The 24,094-nt window shown below is 40.9% G+C and overlaps 1 protein-coding gene across 1 annotated transcript; it reads right to left on the minus strand.

The window, feature by feature from the left end:
• Nucleotides 1-352: 352 nt before the first annotated feature.
• On the minus strand, nucleotides 353-22,806 carry LOC134225575 (ankyrin repeat domain-containing protein 13D-like). Its single transcript, XM_062705758.1, is given in 9 exon segments — nucleotides 353-914; nucleotides 1,015-1,322; nucleotides 4,053-4,091; nucleotides 4,093-4,164; nucleotides 4,166-4,328; nucleotides 4,331-4,387; nucleotides 19,350-20,435; nucleotides 21,736-21,868; nucleotides 22,329-22,806. Coding segments are annotated over 8 exon segments (1,944 nt in total). The 5' UTR covers nucleotides 22,428-22,806; the 3' UTR covers nucleotides 353-914; nucleotides 1,015-1,027.
• Nucleotides 22,807-24,094: the final 1,288 nt, after the last annotated feature.

The following is a 24,094-nucleotide window of genomic DNA, read 5'->3' on the forward strand; positions in this document are numbered from 1 at the left end:
GGGTCTTGCTAGGTTCTTCATTTCACCAAACGGTTTTACGTAGTTTACGTCGGGCGGTCGTGTCTTGTACACAACCCTTATGATTTTTTTATGAAAACCACGGTATTAGGCGATGCGCGGAATTAGGGCAGGTCACGGTATAGCCCTTTTACATTATTGTTATCCATCCCTTGTAATAATAATGTGAATATAATGCTCACTTAAGGCATAATTAACGTTGGCTGTCTTGCCCCATATGGCCATCTTACCCCACTTTCCCCTAAGTAGTAAGTAATGTAGAAAATTTTTAGCTTGGTGGCAATTACAATGTAAAATCTTCAAAACTGGTTTCGAAGCAAATCAATTATTCAACTTATTTTTGATAGAAATACAAATAAGATATATATTTCGTTAAAATTCCGTAGTTCATTATAATAGAATACACAAATCTAATAAATATACATAGAATTTCGAAAACAAAGCTGTTTCATATCCTTTCAAAGTGTATACAAAAATTTTCCAGTTTATCTTGTTCGCGTGTCTTAAATAATTTATTAATGAACAAAAACGTTGGATATAAAATAAATAATATGCACTGAGAGAAATCGTTATCTTACTACAAGTTGTCTTTAGTAACGTATGCATTATTACCGCAATCAATAGCTTGTCAAGTTATCTTTCTCTGCTTCGTATTAAGCTTATCAGTGACTGAGTCACTTTACATTGGCTTATAAAATGTTCTTTCTTTTTCACTTTTGTATACGTTACAGAAAAATGGCTAGTGATAATAAATATAAACATTACGATGTTCCTCTTTTTTAAATTTCTGTTAGTACACTATACTCACGAATATCGCATACTCGTGACGGGCTGCTCATGGTTTTGCACCCTGCTCGCTCTACGTCCGTAACCTAATCTAATTTTGGAATCGTGTTCTTATGTGGAAAAAAATCATTACCGTATAAATTCAACAGCAGAAGAAAAAAATACTCTATTATACACAGGAAGCATCACTGTCCCTTCGGGGGATCTTACCATGGACGGAGTCCTATTTATCCTCTAAGCTCAACCGGAGCACCTCGGCGAGCATCTCTTCCTCGCGTTTGCGTTCCTCTTCGCGGCGTCTCTCCTCTTCCTGGCTTAGCTTGATTGCCAGCTCCAGATTGGGATCCAAATAGTCCGGTATGCTGTCGAGTTCGTCCGTACCGTCGTCGTTGGTGGTGTTGGCACTGCTGGCTACCCTCGGTGGATCCTGGGTTCCTACTGCGACCGCCGTTGCCCCTTCGGAGGACGTTGTTACGCTACCGCTTTGAAACCCTGAGATCAGTGATTCTTGCAAAGCTCTGTGGATTACAACACATAAAAGCGATTTGTTTCTCTCTAGCGATAGTGAGCGTGGATGGTAAAGGATACCATAGTGTATACAGTGCGTCCTCTCTCCCTGTACAAGATGGTGTATGAGTGTAAATAGTGAGGTAGCAATTCGGTGGGAATTGTTAGCGGCGGAATTCAATAAGCTATTTACAACAGACATGCAGTTTTCTATTTATATGGCAGTCTAATAATCAGACCGTTTCTATTATTATATGGAAGGGGGTTTCATACAGTTGTGTTGTACATGAAATAGTTATCTTCTGTAGTTCTGTATTTTATGAATCATCAGTCGACTATTATTGAATTCTCAAATCGCATCAAGTAACGTGCAGGGAATACATGTTCAAACCAACATTGACTCCACGGTTGGTCAAACTTCCAAAAAGTACGCTTTCAATTGTTTGACTAACATAACACAGGAACGAGCAATTACATACCACAAGAAGCACCAACCACCAAAAACTGTATGGAAATCAGTGGAACTTCATCACAAACGTGATTGATCATTAAGACCCTACCCTTGCTAGCTCAAACTTAGATTTAATTTGATTTTCCTACCAACCAAGCCAGCAAACGGTTATTCGAACAACTTGAAGGGTCAATAAAAACATCAACTTAGCGTTTTTTGAGGTAGGAATCAATGTTGGTTCATAAGGTAATTCAAACTACTTTTTTGTGATAAAGGTTTGCCTGTTAGGCTTCATAGCTCATTGACCTTGCTTTTTACCGATTTCAGATTCCTTGAATTGAAAAATAGGGTGTCAGGCCATGGAGCCGAAGGCCATTTGCTTAAAGGACCTTAGACCAAATGATCATAAGGCCAAATAAGCAGAAAAATGAAAAGCTCTTCCTTCACTTTATTCCTTTTTCCTTCTCCCTTCCTGTTTCTTCATTCTTTTTTTCTTTCTTCTTTTATCTTCTTCGCTCTTTCTTCTCCCTTCTTTCTTCTTTATTCTTCATTCTCTTGCTTCCTTCATTCTTATTTTTTCTTCTTTCATCTTTCTTCCTCTCTTCTTCTTTTCCTTCCTCTTTTTTCTACTTCTTTCTTCCTTTTTCTTTCTCCATTATTGTTTTCTTCTTACTTTTTCATTTCTTCTTGCTTCTTCCTTCTTTCTCATTCCTTCTTCCTTCTACCTTCCTTCTTCTTTCTTTCGTTTTTCCTTCCTCGCTTTTTTTTCTTCTACTTTTCTTCTTCCTTCCTTTACCTTCTTCCTTTACTTTCTTCCTTCTTCCTTCTTTCTTCTCCTTATTCCTTTCTCCTTCTTCTTGCTTCCTCATACTTCTTCCTCCTTTCGTCTTTCTTCTTCCTTCTCCCTTCTTGCTTCTTTCTTCATTCAACCTTTCTCCTTCTTTCTTTGTTCTTCTTCCTTTCTTCGTCTTTCTTCTTCCTTCTTTCTTTTTCGCTCTTCCTTCTTCTACCTTTTACCTTCTTCCCTCTTGTTTCTTTCTGCTTTCTTCTCTTTTTATTCTCATTCCTTCTTCATTATTCCTTCTTTCTTCTCCTTTCTTTATTGTTGCTTATTCCTTCTTTCTTCTTCCGTTTTACTTTCTCCTTACTTCGCACTACTCACTGCTCACTCCTTACTTCTCATTCGGCCTAATGACCCATCATCAAAAATATAATCAAAAAGACTGATCGCATTACAATGCCTTCCATTCGATGATGACCCTATGAAGGACAATTTTGAAAATGGGAAGCGCAGCAAAGATGATGCACTCAATCGCCAATCGCCATCCATGTGAAACATATAAGTATTTCATAACAATGCTAGTAAAAAAATTCTATTGATTTTTGATGTGAAGATACTAGTTTTCGTCTATTTCCAGTACTATATAATGGACCTGTGTTGAACACATGAGGCATAATCGATAGCCAATATTACGCAGTGGCATCGTTTTTTTTAATCGTACCTTGATTCTAATTGCTTCCACTCATGAACGGTCGTTCATGCCCCAATCAAAGTGTAAAAATAATTTAGTTTCATATAAGAACTAGCAATACCCCAAGAAGTAAGACAATCAATTGATATTGTAATACTACATGAGTGCAATAAAATTACTGAAACATTAAAATGCAGCAAAATTGGGATTTCTATGATTTACACAAAACAAAAGCCATAATTGAAAATTATTGTATTCAATACAAAACTAAAGCATAGACTACGTAGCATAAAAACTGAGCCATTAAATTGCATTACGGTGTGATATTTTTTTAATACTAAATAGGTGCATGGAAAAGTAACACATTAACGAATAAAAGAAAATCGTGATTAGCTTTTGCTAAACAGCTTCTTTAGTGGACTCTTAGCGAGTGAGTTCGGTAACACGGTGCTAATCAACGTCGATGGAGTCGAAGTGCGAGATCTCTTGTCGACATTGGTTTTTGACGAGCTACCAATAGAACACATTACGAAGCACAAGCAAATCCGGGATGATCGGAGTTAGTGAGCGAGGAAAAACAACAGCAACAAGCATCAGTTAGTGCAAACCACAGAACCACAGGAATTTGGGGACAGAGCATCGCCGAGTAACCATGCAAGAGAAGAATACAAAAACGTAACCAATTCAGTAGTGGCTCAACGTTGAAGAACCATTACAATACGGCAGTATAGGTAATAATAGAGCGATTGAGAAAAGACAACATCGAACTTCGAACCGTAAAACTACAAATCCCCAACCCGGTCCCAGTCAAGACATACCTCTGCAGTTGTTCGTCCTCGTAGAAGCTGGGCGTGAGGCCGCTGCGCTTTCAGCGCTTCCCAAATGTCCACCTCGTCGTTTTCGCTGCCCTGCTCGATAAGGCTCTGCTGATCGCAACTGCATCAGTTCGTCCTCGTCCTCGAAGGTCATCTGGCGCCGGAAGTCGTTACCGCGGCGCACATACTCGGCCGGTACGTCAAAGCAGCAATCCTCGATGATGCAGCTGGTTCGATCGTCACTCTCCTGTAAGCTACTCACGTTCGGCACCGGGTTTCCATCGCGAATACATTGCCGAACGTTACTACCGCGTTCAGGACGTGAAAGAGGGGAATCTCTGTAATAAGGGAAAAGTGCGAAATATGTCATATAATTATTATCCTTTTGTCGGTGCTCTGGGGTCAATATGGCCACTTTGAAAAGCTGCCATTTTTTGGTTTTCAACCGATTCTAATTTTTGGTGGTGGTCGCCAAAACCTGGCCCCTAGATGCAAATTTGCTTGAAAAATCTTGAAAATCAGTGCTGCAGTGTACTTTTGTCACAGAACTTATACTTACGTTGTCTGTGCTCTGGGGTCATATGGACCCCAAATTGAAATCGCTATAACTTTTTTATTGTTTGGCCAATTTCGGATTTTTTCAGCAGTTTTGAAAGATAATGTAATCATCTTTCAGGACGTTACCTAAGATTGACTGAAGGTAGGCGGACACCTCGCGGGGAGGGGTTTTGGTAAATTAGGGTACAAAAACAGTGATGCTTATTTCACTTATATCTGAAAAGAATAATTTTTAAAAAGGTTATGCTGGTTAGTTTAGAACTTGGCCACTAGATGGTGGTTTATATGGAATCATTATTTCAGACTACTCAAGTTATTTCGATACATGGAATTTTCCCCATTGTAAATATTCTTACCGCTTTGAAAGATCGGATCGCCAGTCTCCGTCATCACCGTCGTGCTGGTAAGCTCATCAGCTTCGATCTGGAGAACGCCTTCGATCGGTGCGGCACTCGTTCCTCTTCGAAACCATGCGGTCGCTCGGGTTCAACGAGGAACTCATCTCTCTCTCTCGAACATAGCCAGTCGGTCGACATCCCGGCTGCTTATCAATGGGCACCTCTCGATCGTTTGAGATCACATGGTCGGTGCGGCAAGGCGACCTGTTGTCCATGCATCTGTTCGTGCTCTATCTTCATCCACTGCTGTGTAGGCTTGAGCTAGTGTGTGGGATGATCTACTCGTTGCCTACGCCGACGATATCAGCGTGGTTGTGACGTCATCGTGGCAAATAGAAGCGATGAATGAAATATTTCGTCGCTGTGAAGTTTGCTGCCGGCGCAAAATTGAATTTGCGGAAGACGGTTGCAGTGAACGTTGGCGTTTTCAAAGGTAGCGAAATTTGTACCCAGTGGCTACAAACAGCCAACGTAGCCAAGATTCTGGGTGTTATCTTCGCCAACTCGATTAGGCTGATGACTACACTCAACTGGGAATGCGCTGACATGCAAGTTTTCAAAGAAAATGTGGCTGCAGTCCTTATGCACGCTGACTCTTCACCAGAGGGTGATTATGCTGAACACGTTTGGCACATCGAGACTGTGATACCTTTTTGTCTGTACTGACTCCGCTTGGTGTCCACATTAGCGAAAAATAACAGCAACGATGGTGACGTTCCTGTGGTCCCTGTGGAGAGGAATGCCTGCGGGCGTTCCCATTATGCAATTGAATTTGCATGTTTTGGCATGTAAAAGCCGTAGTCTGGCCACCAACAGACACTTGAAAGAGATCGACTCCATTCCTTATTATAAATCCCTTCTATTCCACGCAATCCCCCGCCCCGCAATTTCTATAGACAATCCTGACCTAAAATCGATCCTCTCAAATTTATCCCAAATTGGGTTGTTTAAGGGTATATATGTTTTTACATATTCTGAATCTGGATAAAAAACTGAGCCTAATCCCAATTTTGCAGAATTTTTGGAGCCCTGGAACTATTTTTTATTTACATTTTAAATTTATATGGGGCTAAAAATTTGTTCTTATGCTGCATGGGCCTACTGTCATTCTATGAATGTTAGTGTCATTCTATCGATTAAAATGTCTTATTGTTTGCTGTATAAAAATGTAAATAAAAGGTTTACAAACAAAATAAAAATTTGTTGGAGATCAGCTAAGCATGCTCTTTATGTTAGACTATAAAAAACCTCATATTTTTCTTTGCTAAACAAACCCAATTCCCCACCATATCCAACAAAACCCTTCCGCCGATCTGATCCACCGGAACTTCGTCCAGCAAAGCGAACTGCCAAAGGTGGAACGAAACAGTCCAGCGCTTGACTGGCCACGCGCGTGGCGAAATATTGGAATGAAAGAGCTTTCCTCATCGCAGCGATCCTAACTTTACCTGCTGGTGAATGGGAAAATCGAACATCGGAAGCTTCGGCACGTGATGCAACGGGTGGCGGACGAGAACTGTCAAGTAACAATCGCAATGCTTCAAAGATTTATGCTAGTTTTATAGAGGTTTTATTACGACGTGTAGAAATGCTTAAAGTTTTATTTTGGTTTTATGCAGTTGTCATTTAATCAGATCCTCAAGAGTACTTGAGAACTACTTTTTGAATTCCAATATAAAACCACAGCTCTTTAGGTTTTATACCGCTCCTGTGTTCCTCCTCAGAACTAAGAAATGGAACTAACATAAAACCAACAGTTTAGTTATATGTTGGCTTTGATCAAGACTTATAAAAGCTACCAAGCTTCGTAAAGTCCTGTATAAAACCCACATATAACCTTTAATCCTGAAGTAGGCCTGCATAGGAATACGAAGCTTTAAACTACTACAATGGATAGAAAACAAATTTTAAATTCAGAACAAATTGTTTGATCCACGGAAGTCTTTTCATTTCGATTTCAGTCGAAAATAAAAAAAAAAAATTGCAGTTTTTTCTACGTCGTGAATTATGTAGGGGAACTGATCCGATCTCCATCTCACTGAGCATACATTCATCTCATCGGAAAGCAAAGAAATACGGTACCAATTCCGTCGCTTCTTTTTGTCAACATAAGTGCTCCTGCTGAAAAAAAAATACAAATCAAATACCTTTCCATTGCTCTGCAAGGCAATTAATTAAACTTAAAAAATTCTAAATAATAACAAATTAACGAAGCGCATTGCTAAAATACTGATTATTTATCATGGTTTCGCCATGAAAAATCTCTGGCACGCCTTCAAACATACATAGAACACCAAAAGCCAGATATGAACTTTTATTGAACATGGCTGATAATAATTTTATATTTTGTTGCTGACATGTAATCCATATAGGAACAATCCATACAGGAAGAAAAACATATTCCTATTCTAGTATGTACAAACGATAAACAAATAATCGACCTGAGAGTTGACAGCTGTCTAACTATCGGCTTGTTTGTTATATCATAGTCATAAAGCGGTTGTATTATTTATTATTTATTCAGACTAAGGCCGAAGTGGCCTGTGCGGTATATAAGAGTCTTCTCCATTCGGCTCGGTCCATGGCTACACGTCATCTTCCACCTGATCGATCCACCTTGCCCGCTGCGCACCTCGCCTTCTTGTGCCTGTCGGATCGTTGTCGAGAACCGTTTTCACCGGGTTATTGTCCGACATTCTGGTTACGTGCCCGGCCCACCGCACTCGTCCGATTTTCGCGGTGTGAACGATGGATGGTTCTCCCAACAGCTGGTGCAACTCGTGGTTCATTCGTCTCGCTCACGTACCGTCCGCCATCTGCACCCCTAATTACCATAGATAGTACGCAGCACTTTCCTTTCGAAAACTCCGAGTGCGCGTTGGTCCTCCACGAGCATCGTCCAGGTCTCGTGTCCGTAGAGGACTACCGGTCTAATGAGCGTTTTGTAGATTGTCAGTTTGGTACGGCGGCGAACTCTATTCGATTGGAGCGTCTTGCGGAGTCCAAAGTATGTACGATTTCCAGCCACTATACGTCTCCGAATTTCTCTGCTGGTATCATTTTCGGCAGTCACCAGTGAGCCCAAGTACACAAATTCTTCTACCACCTCGATTTCGTCACCACCGATGCCAACTCGCGGTGGTGGCTCACATTGTCTTCTCTTGAACCTCTTCCTATCATGTACTTCGTCTTCGACGTGTTGATGACTAGTCCGACCCGCTTGGCTTCCTCTTCAGTCTGATGTAGGCGTCCTCCATCTTCTCAAAGTTACGTGCCATAATATCTATGTCGTCGGCGAAGCCAAATAGCTGGACGGACTTATTGAATTTGTACCACTCGTGTTAATCCCTCGCTCTTCGTATTACCCCTTCCAAAGCGATGTTGAATAGCAGACACGAAAGACCATCACCTTGCCGTAACCCTCTGCGGGTTTCGAAGGACGGTGAAACTCGAACTACGCACATCACCCGATCCATCGTCGCTTTGATCAACCGTGTCAGTTTATCCGGAAATCCGTTTTCGTGCATTAGCTGCCATAGCTGGTCCTGATCGATTGTATCATATGCGGCTTTGAAGTCGATGAATAGATGATGTATGGGCACGTTGTATTCGCGGCACTTCTGCAGTACTTGGCGAATGGCGAATGGCGAATGGCGAATACCTGGTCCGTGGTGGAGCGTTCGCCCATAAACCCGCCTGGTACTGCCCCACGAACTCCCTTGCAATTGGTGCTAGTCGACGGCATAAAATTTGGGAGAGTACCTTTGTAGGCGGCGTTCAGCAATGTGATTGCGCGGTAGTTGCTACAATCCAGCTTATCGCCCTTTTGTGGATGGCACACACGACACCTTCCATCCACTCCTGCGGCAAAACTTCCTCCTCCCAAATCAGCGCTCTAGTCAGTGCCTCACCACCGTGTTTAAATAGCTCTCCTGGTAGTTGGTCAACCCCAGGGGCTTTGTTGTTCTTCAGCCGGCCAATCTCCTCCTGGATTTCCTGGAGATCCGGGGCCGGTAGAATTATGTCCTGCGCGCGTTCTCCCAGGTCCATCACCATACCGCCATCTTCGTCTGCCACATCGCCATTCAGGTGCTCTTCGTAGTGCTGCCGCCACCTTTGGATCACCTTTACGCTCGTTTGTGAGAAGGTTCCCGTTTATGTCCTTACACATATCAGGCTGTGGCACGTGGCCCTTACGTGAACGGTTCAACTTCTCATAGAACTTTCGTGTGTTATTAGTGCGGTACAGTTCCTCCGTCTCTTCACGGTCTCGATCTTCCTGCGGAAAATCGAGTTTTGTCTTTTCCGCGCCTGTTTATATCGTGCCTCGTTCGCCCTCGTGCGGTGTTGCAGCAATCTCGCCCATGCTGCATTCTTCTCTACTACTACCTGCTCACATTCGCCGTCATACCAGTCGTTTCTCTGTTCCGGGGGCACCGTGCCAAGTGCAGCGGTTGCGGTGCTACCAATGGCGGATCGAATATCTCTCCAGCCATCTTCAAGAGACGCTGCGCCTAGCTGCTCTTCCGTTGGGAATGCCACTCCCAGCTGTTGCGCGTATTCTTGGGCTAGTCTCCCGTCTTCTAGCCGCCCAATGTTAAGCTGCGGCGTCCGACTTCGACGCGTGTTGTACACCGTCGAGAGTTTTGAGCGCAGGCATACTGCAACGAGGTAGTGGTCGGATTCAATATTCGCACTGCGGTAAGTGCGTACGTTCGTGATGTCGGAAAAGAATTTACCGTCGATTAGAACGTGGTCGATTTGGTTTTCCGTTTCTTGGTTAGGTGATCTCCATGTGGCCTTGTGGATATTTTTGCGGGGAAAGAAGGTGCTTCGGACTACCATTCCGCGGGAGGCTGCGAAGTTTATGCATCGTTGGCCGTTGTCATTCGATACGGTGTGCAGTGTGCATCCGGTCCGATGACCGGTCTATACATTTCCTCCCTTCCTACCTGTACAGTGGGCATCCATCGTATATCTGCTCCAGCTGTGCGTAGAACGATTCTTTCTCGTCGTCGGGTCTCCCTTCGTGTGGGCAGTGCACGTTGATGATGCTATAGTTGAAGAAACGGCCTTTAATCATCAGCTTGTACATCCTTGCGTTGATTGGCTGCCACCCAATCACGCGTTGGCGCATCTTTCCCAGCACTATGAAGCCGGTTCCCAGCTCGTTGGTGGTGCCACAGCTTTGGTAGAAGGTAGCCGCTCGATGCCCGCTTTTCCACACTTTCTGTCCTGTCCAGCAAATCTCCTGCAACGCCACTACGTTGAAGTTGCGGGATGTAATTCATCGTAGATCATCCTGTCGCAACCTGCGCAGCCTAGCGACTTGCAGTTCCATGTTCCAAGCTTCCAATCGTGATCCTTTATTCGCATTATCTCTTATACTGTTCGTAATTATTGGTTTTCCAGGCGGCTTATTGGGCCTGCGCAAACCTCCTGTCTAGTCGGAGGGCCGTCGTGTCAGGGCTGTTTAGCGTCCCACCTAACACCAGGACTTGGGCTTGTGCGCTTTGAGCGGCACACGGTCGCTTTGGTTGTGCCCACTGTCAAACCCCACCACATCTTAGGCAAGCCCCACAACTCACAGATGGCCTGGGGAGGGATCGTCCTGCCCGTGATGACATGTCAAAGTAATGAAGCATTATTTCGGTCGTAGAAGGGCCTTTTTCCACTTTAAGTCAACTTTAATGGCTTCATGGTTACTTGGGTGGTTAGTTACAGAGACGTTGTGTATAGACCCGCGAAGAGTGAAGCCGAAAGTACCAAACGCGGTACCAAACGAGCAAAGTAAACAAACATTACCAATCGTTACTAATACTAAATGCAAAATAGGTATTGTTATCAACATTATAGAAATTCGAAATTTAGTTTTGCTTTGTGCGGAAAGTAAAACTATCGGCTGGTCACCGAAACTTTGTTCTGCATTGTGCGGGTGAGTAAATTAGTGTTACTGAGTAGCCATCGAGTAAGCGTTGTGCAGTGCGTGTTTTAGTCGCCGCGAAGTAATTAAGATATCGAATCAGTCTTCGGGAAAATACGTAAGACACGCGTTGCTTTTCCGTTTTTGTATCATCATGAATATGGCGTCGTTCAAATGAAATAATAAGTCGCTTACCGAGGCGATTTTCAATTATATTTCCTTCCCAACTAACATATTATTCCTTTCCATTCCGCTCATGGAGATGCAGAGGAGCTGTGCATTATTTGTTGTTTCTCGTCCAATCACGACAGTCAATCAAGCTAAACTAAGCTAAGCAAAGTTAAGCTCTCACAATTTTTTATGTTGCCAATCGCACAGGATTTTTTTGTCTGCTAGCCGCGAAGCCAGAATTACTTTTATTCTCTCCGTGTGTCGTCTCTGGTTAGTTAGAGCGAGAACAGGCTGAACGCTGCAGCGCGCTGGGAAGTGAATGAGAGGTTTGCACATGTCAAGGTAGAGTATGAAGATGAGCACCCTCAGAATGATACTTAATACCTTCTCAGCAAGCATGCTTTTCTATTTTACAATACAACAGTTCTTTTTTGTTGCATCTTATCTAACATCTAGGGGGATCAGTACAAAAGGCCGAATCACAAAAGGCCGAACCACAGAAGGCCGAATCACAAAAGGCCGAAAATGTTCTAGCATACCACAAAAGGCCGAAAACCCAGAAGGCCGAACCTCGAAAGGCCGAATGATACAAAAGGCCGAATCTCAAAAGGCCGAATAACACAAAAGGCCGAATCATTACAAAAGTTTCAATCTTTCAATTAAGAGAACTTGGAATATTCGCAAATTTACGTTTACTTTTATTATGCTGCCTTATTAAGAAAAACTTGTCCACGTGTTTTGCAACTACTAGCAGCGATCTAATCAATCTTATTCAGTTGAGGTATTTAACGTCAGTTCAATGTCGAAGATCAATCTTTCAATTGAAAGAAGTTGTATGACGGTGTTTGCAGAGTCAATTTGATTCCTTATATATTGCATAATAGATCAATCTTCATTGCAGTAATGAAAGCATGAACATACGTATAAATATTATCACTTTAAAGTAATGGAGTAATCCAAGAGCTCTCTTTTTCTTCCTTTGCTGACGTAGTAATTATTATCAGTAGTATTGGGAAAAGTTAAATTCCCAAATCTAATGCAAGAGCCCGAGGTAAATTCCACCGGATCCATGGCTCACAGAATGCATGTATGGTTGTGCATTGTGCTAATGTTGCGCACTACTCATGATCTAATTGCGACATCAGAAGCTAAACAAAATAGACTTTTTCAATTATTATGCTTTTAACTAAAAGCGGTAACGCGGTGTTCTCAATTGTATTTCATTTACTCCCAATTTAAGAGAAACTGACTTCACAAGATAATGAGAAATGAGAAATCACAAAATAATCCGAATACTCTAAATTATATTCAGTATTTGAATAAAAACTTTGATTAAAATCGAGATTAACAGTGGACTGGAGCGAGCGCGCGCTCGCTCCGGTCCACTTTTGTTTTTCTGCCTATTTTATTCGGCCTTTTGTGGTTTCGGCCTTTTGTGATTCGGCCTTATGTGATTTCGGCCTTTTGTGGTTTCGGCCTTTTGTGCATTCGGCCTTTTGTAATTCGGCCATTCGTGATTCGGCCTTTTGTGATTCGGCCTTTCGTAGTAGACCGCATCTAGGCTAGAACGCAAATTTAAAAAAGAACGATAATCCCGATAAATGTGACTTAACTAAAACTTTGTTTATGACTGTTTAAATATACCGTGCTGAGCCCTTATTCAGGGGCGTCTCGTGAACTTTTGGTACACCTGTTCTACTCCGCGCGCGGTGAACGAGTGAGCATACCATGGAGGAAATTATTTCAAAACTTTTGTCATGGCGCAAGACTTTAAATTTGACTTCTGGCAGCGCTGCTGTTGGTTCTTTATTATGAATCGTACGACTGGCTAAAGCTTTCTATGTGATGTGGTGTGCTGTTATCCGTCGGAGAAACACATATTTCTCGGGTACTTTTTCAAAACGGCGTATGTCGCAAATTGTAAACAAACCCGTTTTCAACAGCATATGGCATCAAATTAATCTAAAAATGTGTATATTTTCAAAGCTACATGAAAATGTGTTTGTAAAAATGCAAATCAATTTTTTGCAAAACGGTGTAACATCATTGTTGAAAATATTGCACATACACCGCTTAGCAGAAAATGTACTTTAAATAGTTTTTCTGAACAACTAAATAGCTTAAAACGTGCGTCTGCTTGTACTTTTTCATCACTGATTTCAAAATTAAGCATGTTGCTTTAATATTCTGATTTTCGTTAAGAAAAACATTTTACGTTGTTTTTCTGCAGCAAATGTTGTTACGTCGTGTTGTAAGTGTTGCAATTTTTTTGTCGCATGTGCGTGAAACGTTTCAACTTGACGCAACATTTCGACGTATCAACAATGCAGCGTACGAAGCAGCGTAACATTTCGACGAAAGTAGCATGACCTCGGTCATGCTGACGTATCAAAACGACGTATGTGATTTATCTTTTGCAGAACGTTGTAACATATATTTTTATCAAAATAACTAAAATGTTCACACGCAGTGCAGATTTCAGAGTCAGTGACGATGAACCTTTTCATAATGTATCGTTGAGGTGTATTCAATTGCAATAAAAATGATTAGTTTCTAAATAGGAATAAAAATGAAATCTGAAAACTTCCAAGCTCATTTTCTCAGCTTGATCAAAATGTTACATACGCCGATTTGAAAGTTCCTGAGATTTAGGTACAATGCGATTGTTACTGTACGCCAAGCATGTGGCGTTGAGTTGATCTGTTCACGCAATATTTTGTTTCGTTAGATATTAAACCATCATTGAAGTATTACGTGAAACTTTGTTTAAAAATTTTACTGCGTAATTGTTTGCTCTAATAATCAATAGCTTAGAAATTAATTGTAAGGACATTAGTTTCCTACTTCTGAACTAAAAATGGTTACCTGTTCCATGAACAGGTAGAACGTATGGACGAGGCGCCTCTGATTCCGTTCACCTAAGACAAGGCGCTATGTCTAAAACTCTAAAAAATAGCTGTTTAATATTTTGAAGTTGCAATTTGCTTCATAGTGTCATTTTCTATATACAATTGAAACTAAAATATGTTGGGATGTATTCATAGACTTTGATTCCAATAGTAAAAGCAAACTTGAGCAATTCTGTGGTCCTAATTCCAATCATCTGAAATGGCATTGTTCCTAATTCTGTTCGTTCGTGTTCCTATAGACTAACGCAAAATGAACTCCCCCAAGAAATTATGACGTTTGAGCGGGTCGCAAAATGAACTTTTGTTCGAGAAGACGACCCGCTCAAATGTCCAAATCCTTCGGGTGAGTGAATTCGATGAACCCCTGCATAAGTCTATCTGAAATGACAATGTTCCTAATTCTGTTCATTCGTGTTCCTAATTCCAGGGTGGCCAGTGAATTTTAAATTTCAAATTCCCGGTTATTTCCCGGTTTTCTCCCGGTATTATGGAAAATTTCCCGGTACAAAAAAATATAAGTATTAGAAAAAAATTAAAAATCCGCGAATTCATAAATATTAAAAATAGAAAAGAATTACATACAATACAAACAATTATACTGCAACTGCAAAATTAAATGTAGAAGAATGATTTTTGCTGGCTAAATTATACTATCTTTTACTTAATTAGTTCGCTTTTTTTGTTCCAGTAAGTATGAACTCATGACAAATTATTTATACATTGCGATTCTGCAGAAAAATATCGAAAAATATAAAAAAATAAAATGTTTAAACACCTCATATACAGACATATGTACAATGTTCTATTCATCGAAAGTCCATATTTTTGTTAACGTTTGAAAGTATAGTTCGTCCGTAGAGGTAGCCTCACACCTCGGGAATTTGGTCCGCGGATTTTTCCCCATGTATTTTTGCATATGCGATGTTTTCGGGCACGGGCACGGAAAATAAAAATCCCGGCCCCATTTAAAATGCACGGGGACCAAAATCCGGCGAAAATTTTTCCAGAGGTGTAAGGTAGCCTTAAACAGGAATACCGAACCTAAACCTCATATTATGTCACGAATTAATATAATGTGTAACTGTGAATCAAATTTCCATCGTCACAACTCTTTGATGCATCATGAGGATCGTGAGAGAAATTTTATTTTTTTTGTTGAATACAAGATTATTGTTGAAAACGAAGGTGTTTTTCAGCTTTGGAAATGTTTCAATATTTGAAATAAAAGAGGAGGGATACCAAATGTATTTATTTGGACAAATTGGAGAACCTAAAAGGAATCGATTGAGATAATTAAAAATCAAGGAAAGTTCAAATCAGATTGAATACAAAAAATCGGTGCAATCAAAGTTGATTGCTCATGTTCCGGGTACATATAAGTAACCCGGAGTTGTAATTAATTACTATGTCTGAAACTCAACTTTGGTCAACTTGATTGAATGGGGTATTTAGGGACTTGACCTACTTTAGAAATATGTAAACTCTGAAATAGAATGGAATGAGCAAATGAGTTCTCTCATGATGTTTGATATTACTGCACTATTTTTTACAAAGAGACAAATGCAGATTTGAAATTTTTCCCGGTGGTTATTAAATTTCCTGCATATTTCCCGACATTTTCCCGGTGATTTTCAATTCCCGGTTTTTTCCCGGTTCTCCCGGTTTTCCCGGTTCGCTGGTCACCATGCTAATTCCAATCATCTGAAATGGCAATGTTCCTCATTCTGTTCATTCGTGTTCCTAATTCCAATCACCCGTAAAAAAATGATTTCTTGAAGATTTTAATATACCAGACATAATTTTTCTCACAAATTCATCTTTTCATTCATTATTATTGCAAATAAAAAGCTTAAAATGTTATTTTCTGTCAAATTTAAAATACAATGAATGATACTTCCTTAGTTTAGCCAAGTTGGCTTTTTTTTGTTTGTTTCACTTACCATTTGAGATTTGTACGAATTTAACATGAGCATTGAAAAATTCAAAATTGATTGAAAAGGACAGATAGAATTCCTTATCGGAGTTTTCCACCTTTATTCTCAACGTAATTTTGATTAGAGCCTGGGTAGTACACCTTTAATTTTGACCGTATACTTCCAAACCAATGTCTCTGATTGTTTGTTCTTACCCCTGTTTCGTTCAATTTGAATATTTGTACAGGGTTCTTTAAAACTCCCGATAACCCTAATTTTACACAGAAGTATTCACGGATTTTGCCATAACTTGTGAAATCATGAAGTTTGATATGCCGCATGATGGAGTTTGTTTATTTCCCAAAATTGACCCTTGAACCGGTTCATGGTAAAACTGTTGACCGGTTCCAACCGGTTCAAATACGGTTAAGGAAGTACAAAACTACCATAGAATACCATAACTTTTGAAATCATGAAGTTTGATGGTATTCGCCTATTTTCGTAAAGTGACCCCGTAACAGGTTCCGGCGGAACGTTCGGATTCCGGAATACAGGCCATATTTCGGACCGATCAAATTCCTGATCAAATTGTGTATAGGTAATGCATCGTTTCTATTCAAAATATCTAAAATAATCATTTCCGAAGTATGCGTTCTGGCATATGGCCAAAAGCTAACACCCATTTTAAATCCGGAATAACTCCGGTATCAAGTGGCCAGACCTAAAAATCCATAGAGCCCCTGAAACTTTTGTTGGACTATAGTTTAACAGTATGCAGGGTTACTTAGAGAAAAATAGGCATAATAGCGGTAAAATTGAGGGGTGCTCTTGTCTAAATAAAGCTTTTTTTAAAATAAATACGAGAAAGGCAAAAAGTGTTGCTCTCTTTGCCTCGGTGGCGACTTTGCCTCGTCCTTCTCTAAGAGTGTCGCAGCGAGTGGCAGGCAACCTCAATCGCCACCTCAAGGCATGGCAGAAGAGTGAGCTCATAGGTGTGACTATGAACTACACATGCAGGGGCAGGAGGGTCGTAGCGTAGAACTGAAGGTACCAATCGCTATCGCTACCTCGAGGCATGGCAAGTGAGCGAGCAACCAAGTTAGCCTCACGTGGCATGTTAGAGATGAGCACCCAAGTCAGCCTCGCATGACATGTCCAGAAGTGAGAACCTACAATGACCTGCATAATAAAAAGCCCACTTGCCGTTTTTCATACAAAATGGTCAACTTTTGAGATCTAAATCTCGATTGCGTGTGAACCAATTTTGCTGAAAATTTGACCAGAGCTCAGATAAAACTTGAATTTTACCACACCTGAATGTCGACCATTTGATTCATACGGTAAAAAATTATCGCGGAAATACCAAAACGATTTTTTTGGCCAAAAATTAATTTTATTATATCTTGAAAACTACAACTCAGTGTACAGGTGTGGTAAAATTCAAGTTTTATCTGAACTCTGGTCAAATTTTCAGCAAAATTGGTTCACACGCAATCGTGATCTAGATCTCCAAAGTTGACAATTTTGTATGAAAAACGGCTAGTGGGCTTTTTTTCTTATGCCGGTCACTGTAAGTAAGTCCTAGTAAGTGTGTCAGAGCGTGTGTCAGAAGGAGTGGCAGGATGTGCTGGAGTGAGCACCCAAATAAGTCTCAAATTGGTGTGCTAGAGCGTAAATCAGGTGGCATGTTAAAGGGCGAGCATCCAAGTAAGACCCATATGGAGCGTCAGAGAGAGTGTCAAATTGTGTCAGAAGGTGTGTTAGAGAGATCGCCCAAGTAAGCCTCATACGGTCTGCGTGAGCGTGAATGAGCGGGTACAGTAAGTACTGCCCATCCCCCCGAAGTAATGTTGGGAGGCAGTTCCTAGGGGGTTTAGTCGGTATAACATTCACTGGTCGAGTCCAACACTCCAGTACACTTCCGCCCCTAAGCACGTGTGCTGGGTCGTGCGTAAATGCATTCTCCCTTGTAAAAAAGGAGTGTGTCGAGTATCACGTCAACATATTCCTACTCACTCCTTAAATAACTTGAATTCAGACATGGCGCCGGTATTGCTGAATTTTTCAGTGCATTGGAAAAAAGTGGCACATTATGCACTGGGGTTCATTTCATGATGCTGAAATTTACATTTCAACCGAATTTCGATTTTTGGCACCAAACGAAAGCATTAGTTTCCTAGAATGAGGACCATTGGTAATTTATCCAAATTGACCTCTCTAGTCCCCGGGGAACCTGTACCAAAGAGATACTGTTTAAGCTTATCAATTAGGCATCTAAATGTGGAGCTTCGTTCTATAAAGCATAAAATTGCATATGAATGTGTACTCTGATGATTCCAGTTCTACTTTCTATCATATCATGGGCAATTTAATCTATTGAGTGATTTTCGGAAAGCCTCTGAGAGATCCGGAACATCCGTGAAAGTGGCCTATTTCAAAAGTGGTGCCAGGCTATTAGGCCGAAGGCCGTTAGGCCCTTCTACCTTCTTCCTTCTTCTTTCTTCTTCCTTATTCATTCTTCCTTATTCCTTATTCCTTCTACCTTTTCCCTTCTTCTTTCTTCCTTTTTCCTTCTTTCTTCTTCATTCATCCTTATTTCTTCTTCCTTCTTCCCTCTTCCTTCTACCTTCTTTCTTCCGGTTTCTTCCTTCTGCATTCTTTCTTCTTCTTTCTTCCTTCTTCCTCATTCCCTCATCCTTCTTCCTTCTTCTTTCTTCTCTCTTCCTTCTTCTTTCTTGTTCCTTCCTGCTTCCATCTTCCTTCTTCCTTCTCCCTTCTCTCTTCTTCCTTCTTCCGTCTTCCTTCTTCCTTCTTCTTTCTTCCTTCTTCCTCCTTCCTTCTTTCTTCTTTTTTCTTCCTTTTCCCTGCTTCTTTCATCCTTCTTTCTTCATTCTTCTTCTTTCTTCCTTATTCCTTCTTTTTACTTCGTTCTTCTTTCTTCCTTCTTCCTTCTTCTTTCTCCCATCTCCCATCTACGTTCTTCCTTCTTCCTTTATTCTTATTTCTTCTTCCGTTTTTCATCTTCCTTCTTCTTTTTTCCTTCTTCCTTCTTTCTCCTTCATAATTCCTTCTTCTTTCTTCTTTATTCCTTGTTCCTTCTTTTTTTTTTCTCCTTCGTCCTTCTTCCTTCTTGCTTCTTGCTTGTTCCTTTTTGCTTCTTGCTTCTTCCGTCTCCCTTCTGTCTTCTTCCTTCTTACTTCCTCCTCATTGCGCACTACTCACTTCTCACTCCCCAGTTCTCATTCGGCCTAATGACCCAGCATCCTAAAATGTTCCCGAAACGGTCATCTGGGAAATCCGGAAGACCCGTAAAGGTGGCCTATTCCAAAAATGTATCCTAGAGCTTCGCGATTTTTCCGTAACCATTCATATTGACGAATTGCGTGTCTGGAACAGGTCGAACAAATCGTTCACCAAAATATACTCACCGATTTTAACGGGGAAGCCAGCAGGAAGTTGCATCGTCACAAAGTCTTTCAGCTTGGACACATGCGGACTGGCCATCGTCGACATGAGGTCCAATATAGGCAGCACCTGTTCCTGTAGCTTGATAGGAAATTGTTCGCTCAGCCACATGTTCGCCTTAAAGCGTTGCACCTTGGCGGAAATTCTCTTCGGTTTGCCCACGTCTCGTCCTTGCAAATCTACCTCCGCGGAGAAGTACTCTTCCACGCTAGGTGCCGCGCCATCCGGTGCTGGATTTGATGACGATGCTGCACCCGCCACTTCATTCACAGGGCTGTTAGTGGTGCTGCTATTGTTTTCCTGTCCCAGTAAAGGGGATGCCGCGGAATCCTTGAGGGCATTGGCTCCCGCGTGGTCATAATCTTCTTCGGTCATACCCAAAAAGTGCTGCAACGGAGTACGAGAACTTTTGATCCTGGCCTGTTCCTCGCTCAGGTGCTCATTTCTCGTGCGCGTAATGAACTCCACATTGCTCGCTCCGTACACCTTGCACTCATACCCGTTGATGTTCTCGATCTTTTCGCTGCGCCATCCCCAGAAACCGGACTTGTTCCGCTCGAAGCTGATTTTGTCCATATCAATGTGATTGCAAATGACTGGAGCCTGCAGGCGTAAAGCTACCGAATCTTTCGAAGGCGTTATGCCATCAATGTCTTCCGATTCGATGTTTCGCATGTGCTCGATCGATACCTCTCCGGTATCGTGGTCGATTTCGATCATGGTGGCCGACTCCGCCTGCCCCTTGAAGATGTAGCTTCGGTTGCCTCGCTGCCAGGTATTATTATCGAATCCTAGAAGGGTAGTGTCGATTCGTACGTTCGAACCCCGTTTGTACACTTTGTAGGTATCGCTGGGACAGACGCGAGACATCAACGGAACCCAGCTGGTAAACTCCCACTTCATTTCGACGTAGAAATCCGGTGTATCTTGGAGGTGTTGTAGCAGCTGTGGAACATGAGAAACTCGCTTGATGTGACGTTGGAGGTCCCGCACTTCCAGGACGGCGGTTAGGATGTTGGCATCGCCGGAACAGACCGCTTCTTGGACAACTGTGGAAAAGATAGAATAGTTTAATGCATGGAGAAAATATTTTTTCATTATTTACATAAAACTGTTGCAAACGTTCAATGCAAATAGATTTAAAAAAAAGCTCGAAAAAAATCTTCAAGTTCGAAACAGCTATATGGGTCGCTGTTGGAATTGAATACTATTCTTAACTCTTAAAAACAGCACATTTGTCAAATTTTTATATCTATGCCCTCCAAAAATATCAAATTAAGGAACCAGGAATTAAGGAATCATATATAATATATACAAATGTTTAACCGCATTGTATGTAGATCATTGGTGACATCCGATTATTTTCGAGCGCTTATCGCCGATTAAGATGCAGTACAATCATGCAAAATAAGCCGCATCTATTATGAATCACCGATGCCCATTCAACGTGAGCCCTCATTATCGCAACATTTCGCGCCTCGTTAGAATAATCATTTCAGCGCAGCGAGTGGAGCATCTCAACTTCGACATACATATACTAAAATACATAATGCTTCCGTACTTCACACACTTCGTATTTAGCACCGCTGACAGACGTTAACCAACATTTGCTCAAGCGACGAACGATAAGTTTATTGTGTAAATATTAAACAGTTTTCTCTTCAATCGTTCTTTTCGTCATCCGCATCCAACCGATACGATACCGGCATAAAATAACGTAGCACAGTTTTATCTCCACCCATCAAAGAAATCGAAATAGCCAAAAAGTTTGGAATAATCCACCTATCTAGCTGTTGATGCTTTCATTGGTTTTATTTCAAGATCTCCTAATTGTTTTACACCATCGTTAGGGTCTGTCTCATTTGGAGAATTAAACTGAAATTAAACTTAAAAGTGACATTTCAATAATTATCAAATAACCCTGCTCGCAGAGCAAGATTACTTTTGACAGATATCGAATCATTTTGCATCGATGTCTTATTGGAATTGCTGGGTAGCACCAGCCATTCTTATGACTGGGTTATTTGCTAATTGTCGAACTGTCACTTTTAAGTTTAATTCTCCAAATGAGACAGAGCCTTAGTACTACTAAAATATTGATTCCAATCGCAACCTTTGACAAAATATTTCTGAGTATGCGTTTGAATAATTTGATTCAACGCGAGTATATGGCTGCTCAGTACTACTCAACCAAAAATATGTAATAATAAAAAAAGAACATCGAAGACAAACGATCGATTTCCCGTCCCACAAATTTAAAGAAGCCAGACAGACAACGACAATCAGCAAATTTCGCGTGCAACTGAACCATTGTATAGAAATATCGTCCTTATCACGCAACAAACTTACCGGACCATCCATCGCACTCGAAATTGGCATTACATTTGGCCGTCAGCAGAGCCTTAACGCACTCCTGATGACACAGCTTAACCGCCAGCATAAGCGGCGTACGTCCCCGGGGATCCAACTGTTCCAGGTCATGCTGTAAATAAATAAGGTAAAATGAAATTGATGAATCATCTGCAGAGTGTCGACTGAATGATACTAAATGTTGTTTTATATAATCTAATTTATTATCAATCTTCATTAATTAATTATTATTTTTGTATTAAATTTTGTTTTTGGCATGATAATGTGCCCAAATGAGATTGGCCAGTAGCTATAACGAAATGAGTGCCACATTCGAGAAAGATTCTACACATAAAAACATTTTTTTTAGAATCAATTGATTTATTAACAATACGAATCCACTTTTGAAAAGGGGGTTGTATGAGCCCCTCAAAAATATAATACTAGCAACACCAATGGTGTTGAAATAATCGAATTATATTTCACCAGCTAATTAGATTAATAAACTATAATGGCGAATTCATTCCGGGCCGGTTTACTAACTGTGCCAAAATTCCAGCAGCTGGTTCCCCTTCCAGACATAATAGACTTACCTCAGTCTTATCGATCGCCTGCTGCAGCTCACTAAAGTCGTTGTTCCACACAAACCAATGGATCGGATACTTTTCCTTGATCCTATCAATCGTCAGCATTTTGAACCCTTTATCGAAATACTATAGAGAAAAACTGCAAATACTTGCGAGCTGTTGAAAATTTGATTTGCTTATTTTACGTTCGACGACCCTGGATCCAAACACTGCCCCGCGGAATATAAAGATGATTCACTCCTTGTTCCTTCGCGACGCACAACTCAAAAACTAGATCGATTTTTGGGTTTCATATAAAACCAATGACCGTGGAAGCTATGGGAAAACTGGAAAACTAAAACACAGTTTTAGGAATCTGCTGACCGTCCGGACGATTATAAAAATAGATTATTCACTGGACTACTGCTCGTTCCGCTTCTAGTAATCGCTTCGCAAGACTGAAAAACAAGCGAGCAAACGACCGTCGCCCGTCGAAGTGACAAGGAAACGAAACGAATTTGACAGTATTGTCATTCTGTCGGAGTAACAACCAGGAGGGTGAAACGCCTGTCATCCGCGGTACAATGGCACTCTACCCAACATCGTTTTTGGTACTTCTGTTTTTGGTACCCAGTTTCTGGGTAGTATACCCGAATTCAGCGCTCATTTTGGGTGATTGGTTGGTACGCAGTTAGTGCTTATTATCGACAATTAACTTCTCCTGGCGAAAACTTGCAATTGGTTGAAGTACATCGATCCTTTTGTGTTTGTATGGCTTCTTTATGTCGAAAAGTAGCTCGTCGATACTTCCGAAGTTTTGTTATCATGAAACAAACAAAATTAAAACAAAAACATTGTACGCCATATTGAATGAATGGTAGGTAGGCGTATTAGCCTTCTCTTCAGTCCCCTGGTAACAACACGCGAAAGTACACTGAAAACCAAAACTACCCAAAATTGGGTTGTTTGCACCCAAAACCGGGATTTGGGCCAATAACCCAAATTTGAGTAAAATGACTTTTCTGGCACTAGGTAGTTTGCCTTTAATCCCATGTAAACAATTAACCCAAAGCTGAGTTTAATTTATCCAAAGCGGACCTTGATCAACTCAAAATTGAGAATATTGAATTTACTCAAATTTGGGTTATTGGGCTGAGCAACCCCGGTGAGGTGTTTACATCTTGCTCTAGTTTTGACAACTATCATGGGAAAGAAAGGGAAAACTACCCAAATTTGGGTAAATTTTTTCTGCGGTATTCTCAAAAGTGCGTATATTGAACTCAAAGTTTGGGTTGATTTATCTGTCCGTGTAAATAAATCAAGACAAAATTTTCAAAACGACTTATCTGCTTTTGTAAACAAAGATTCGAACGCCGATTTGACGAATCTGATAGCACTCCCACGCAAATAAACACTACTAATAGGTAGTGGAAGGTTTCGGCTACCTGATGATGGCTTTGGGTTGTGTCGATGTGCTATTAGATTTGTAAAATCGACGTTTGAATCTTTGTTTACAAAAGCAGATAAGTTGTTTTGAAAATTTTGTCTTGAAATAGAGTCTGTCTTTTGCACATACGACGTGTTCATAAATCAGTCGAGAAATCATTTTTTTTTTTTTTGGAACGACGTGAGGGAACAGGTGGTAAAATTAACACGTTATAAGGACGTGTGTAGAATTATGTCAATCATAAAACGAAGACAATTTGCTAGTTTTACTATATATGTGCCGTCCAAACTTTAAGCTGTATCACTTGATATAGAGTAGCTTGGCATCAAAGTTCACATATCTTATT

Source organism: Armigeres subalbatus, chromosome 3, assembly GCF_024139115.2.
Source record: "Armigeres subalbatus isolate Guangzhou_Male chromosome 3, GZ_Asu_2, whole genome shotgun sequence".
In the NCBI taxonomy this organism is placed as follows: Eukaryota; Metazoa; Arthropoda; class Insecta; order Diptera; family Culicidae; genus Armigeres; species Armigeres subalbatus.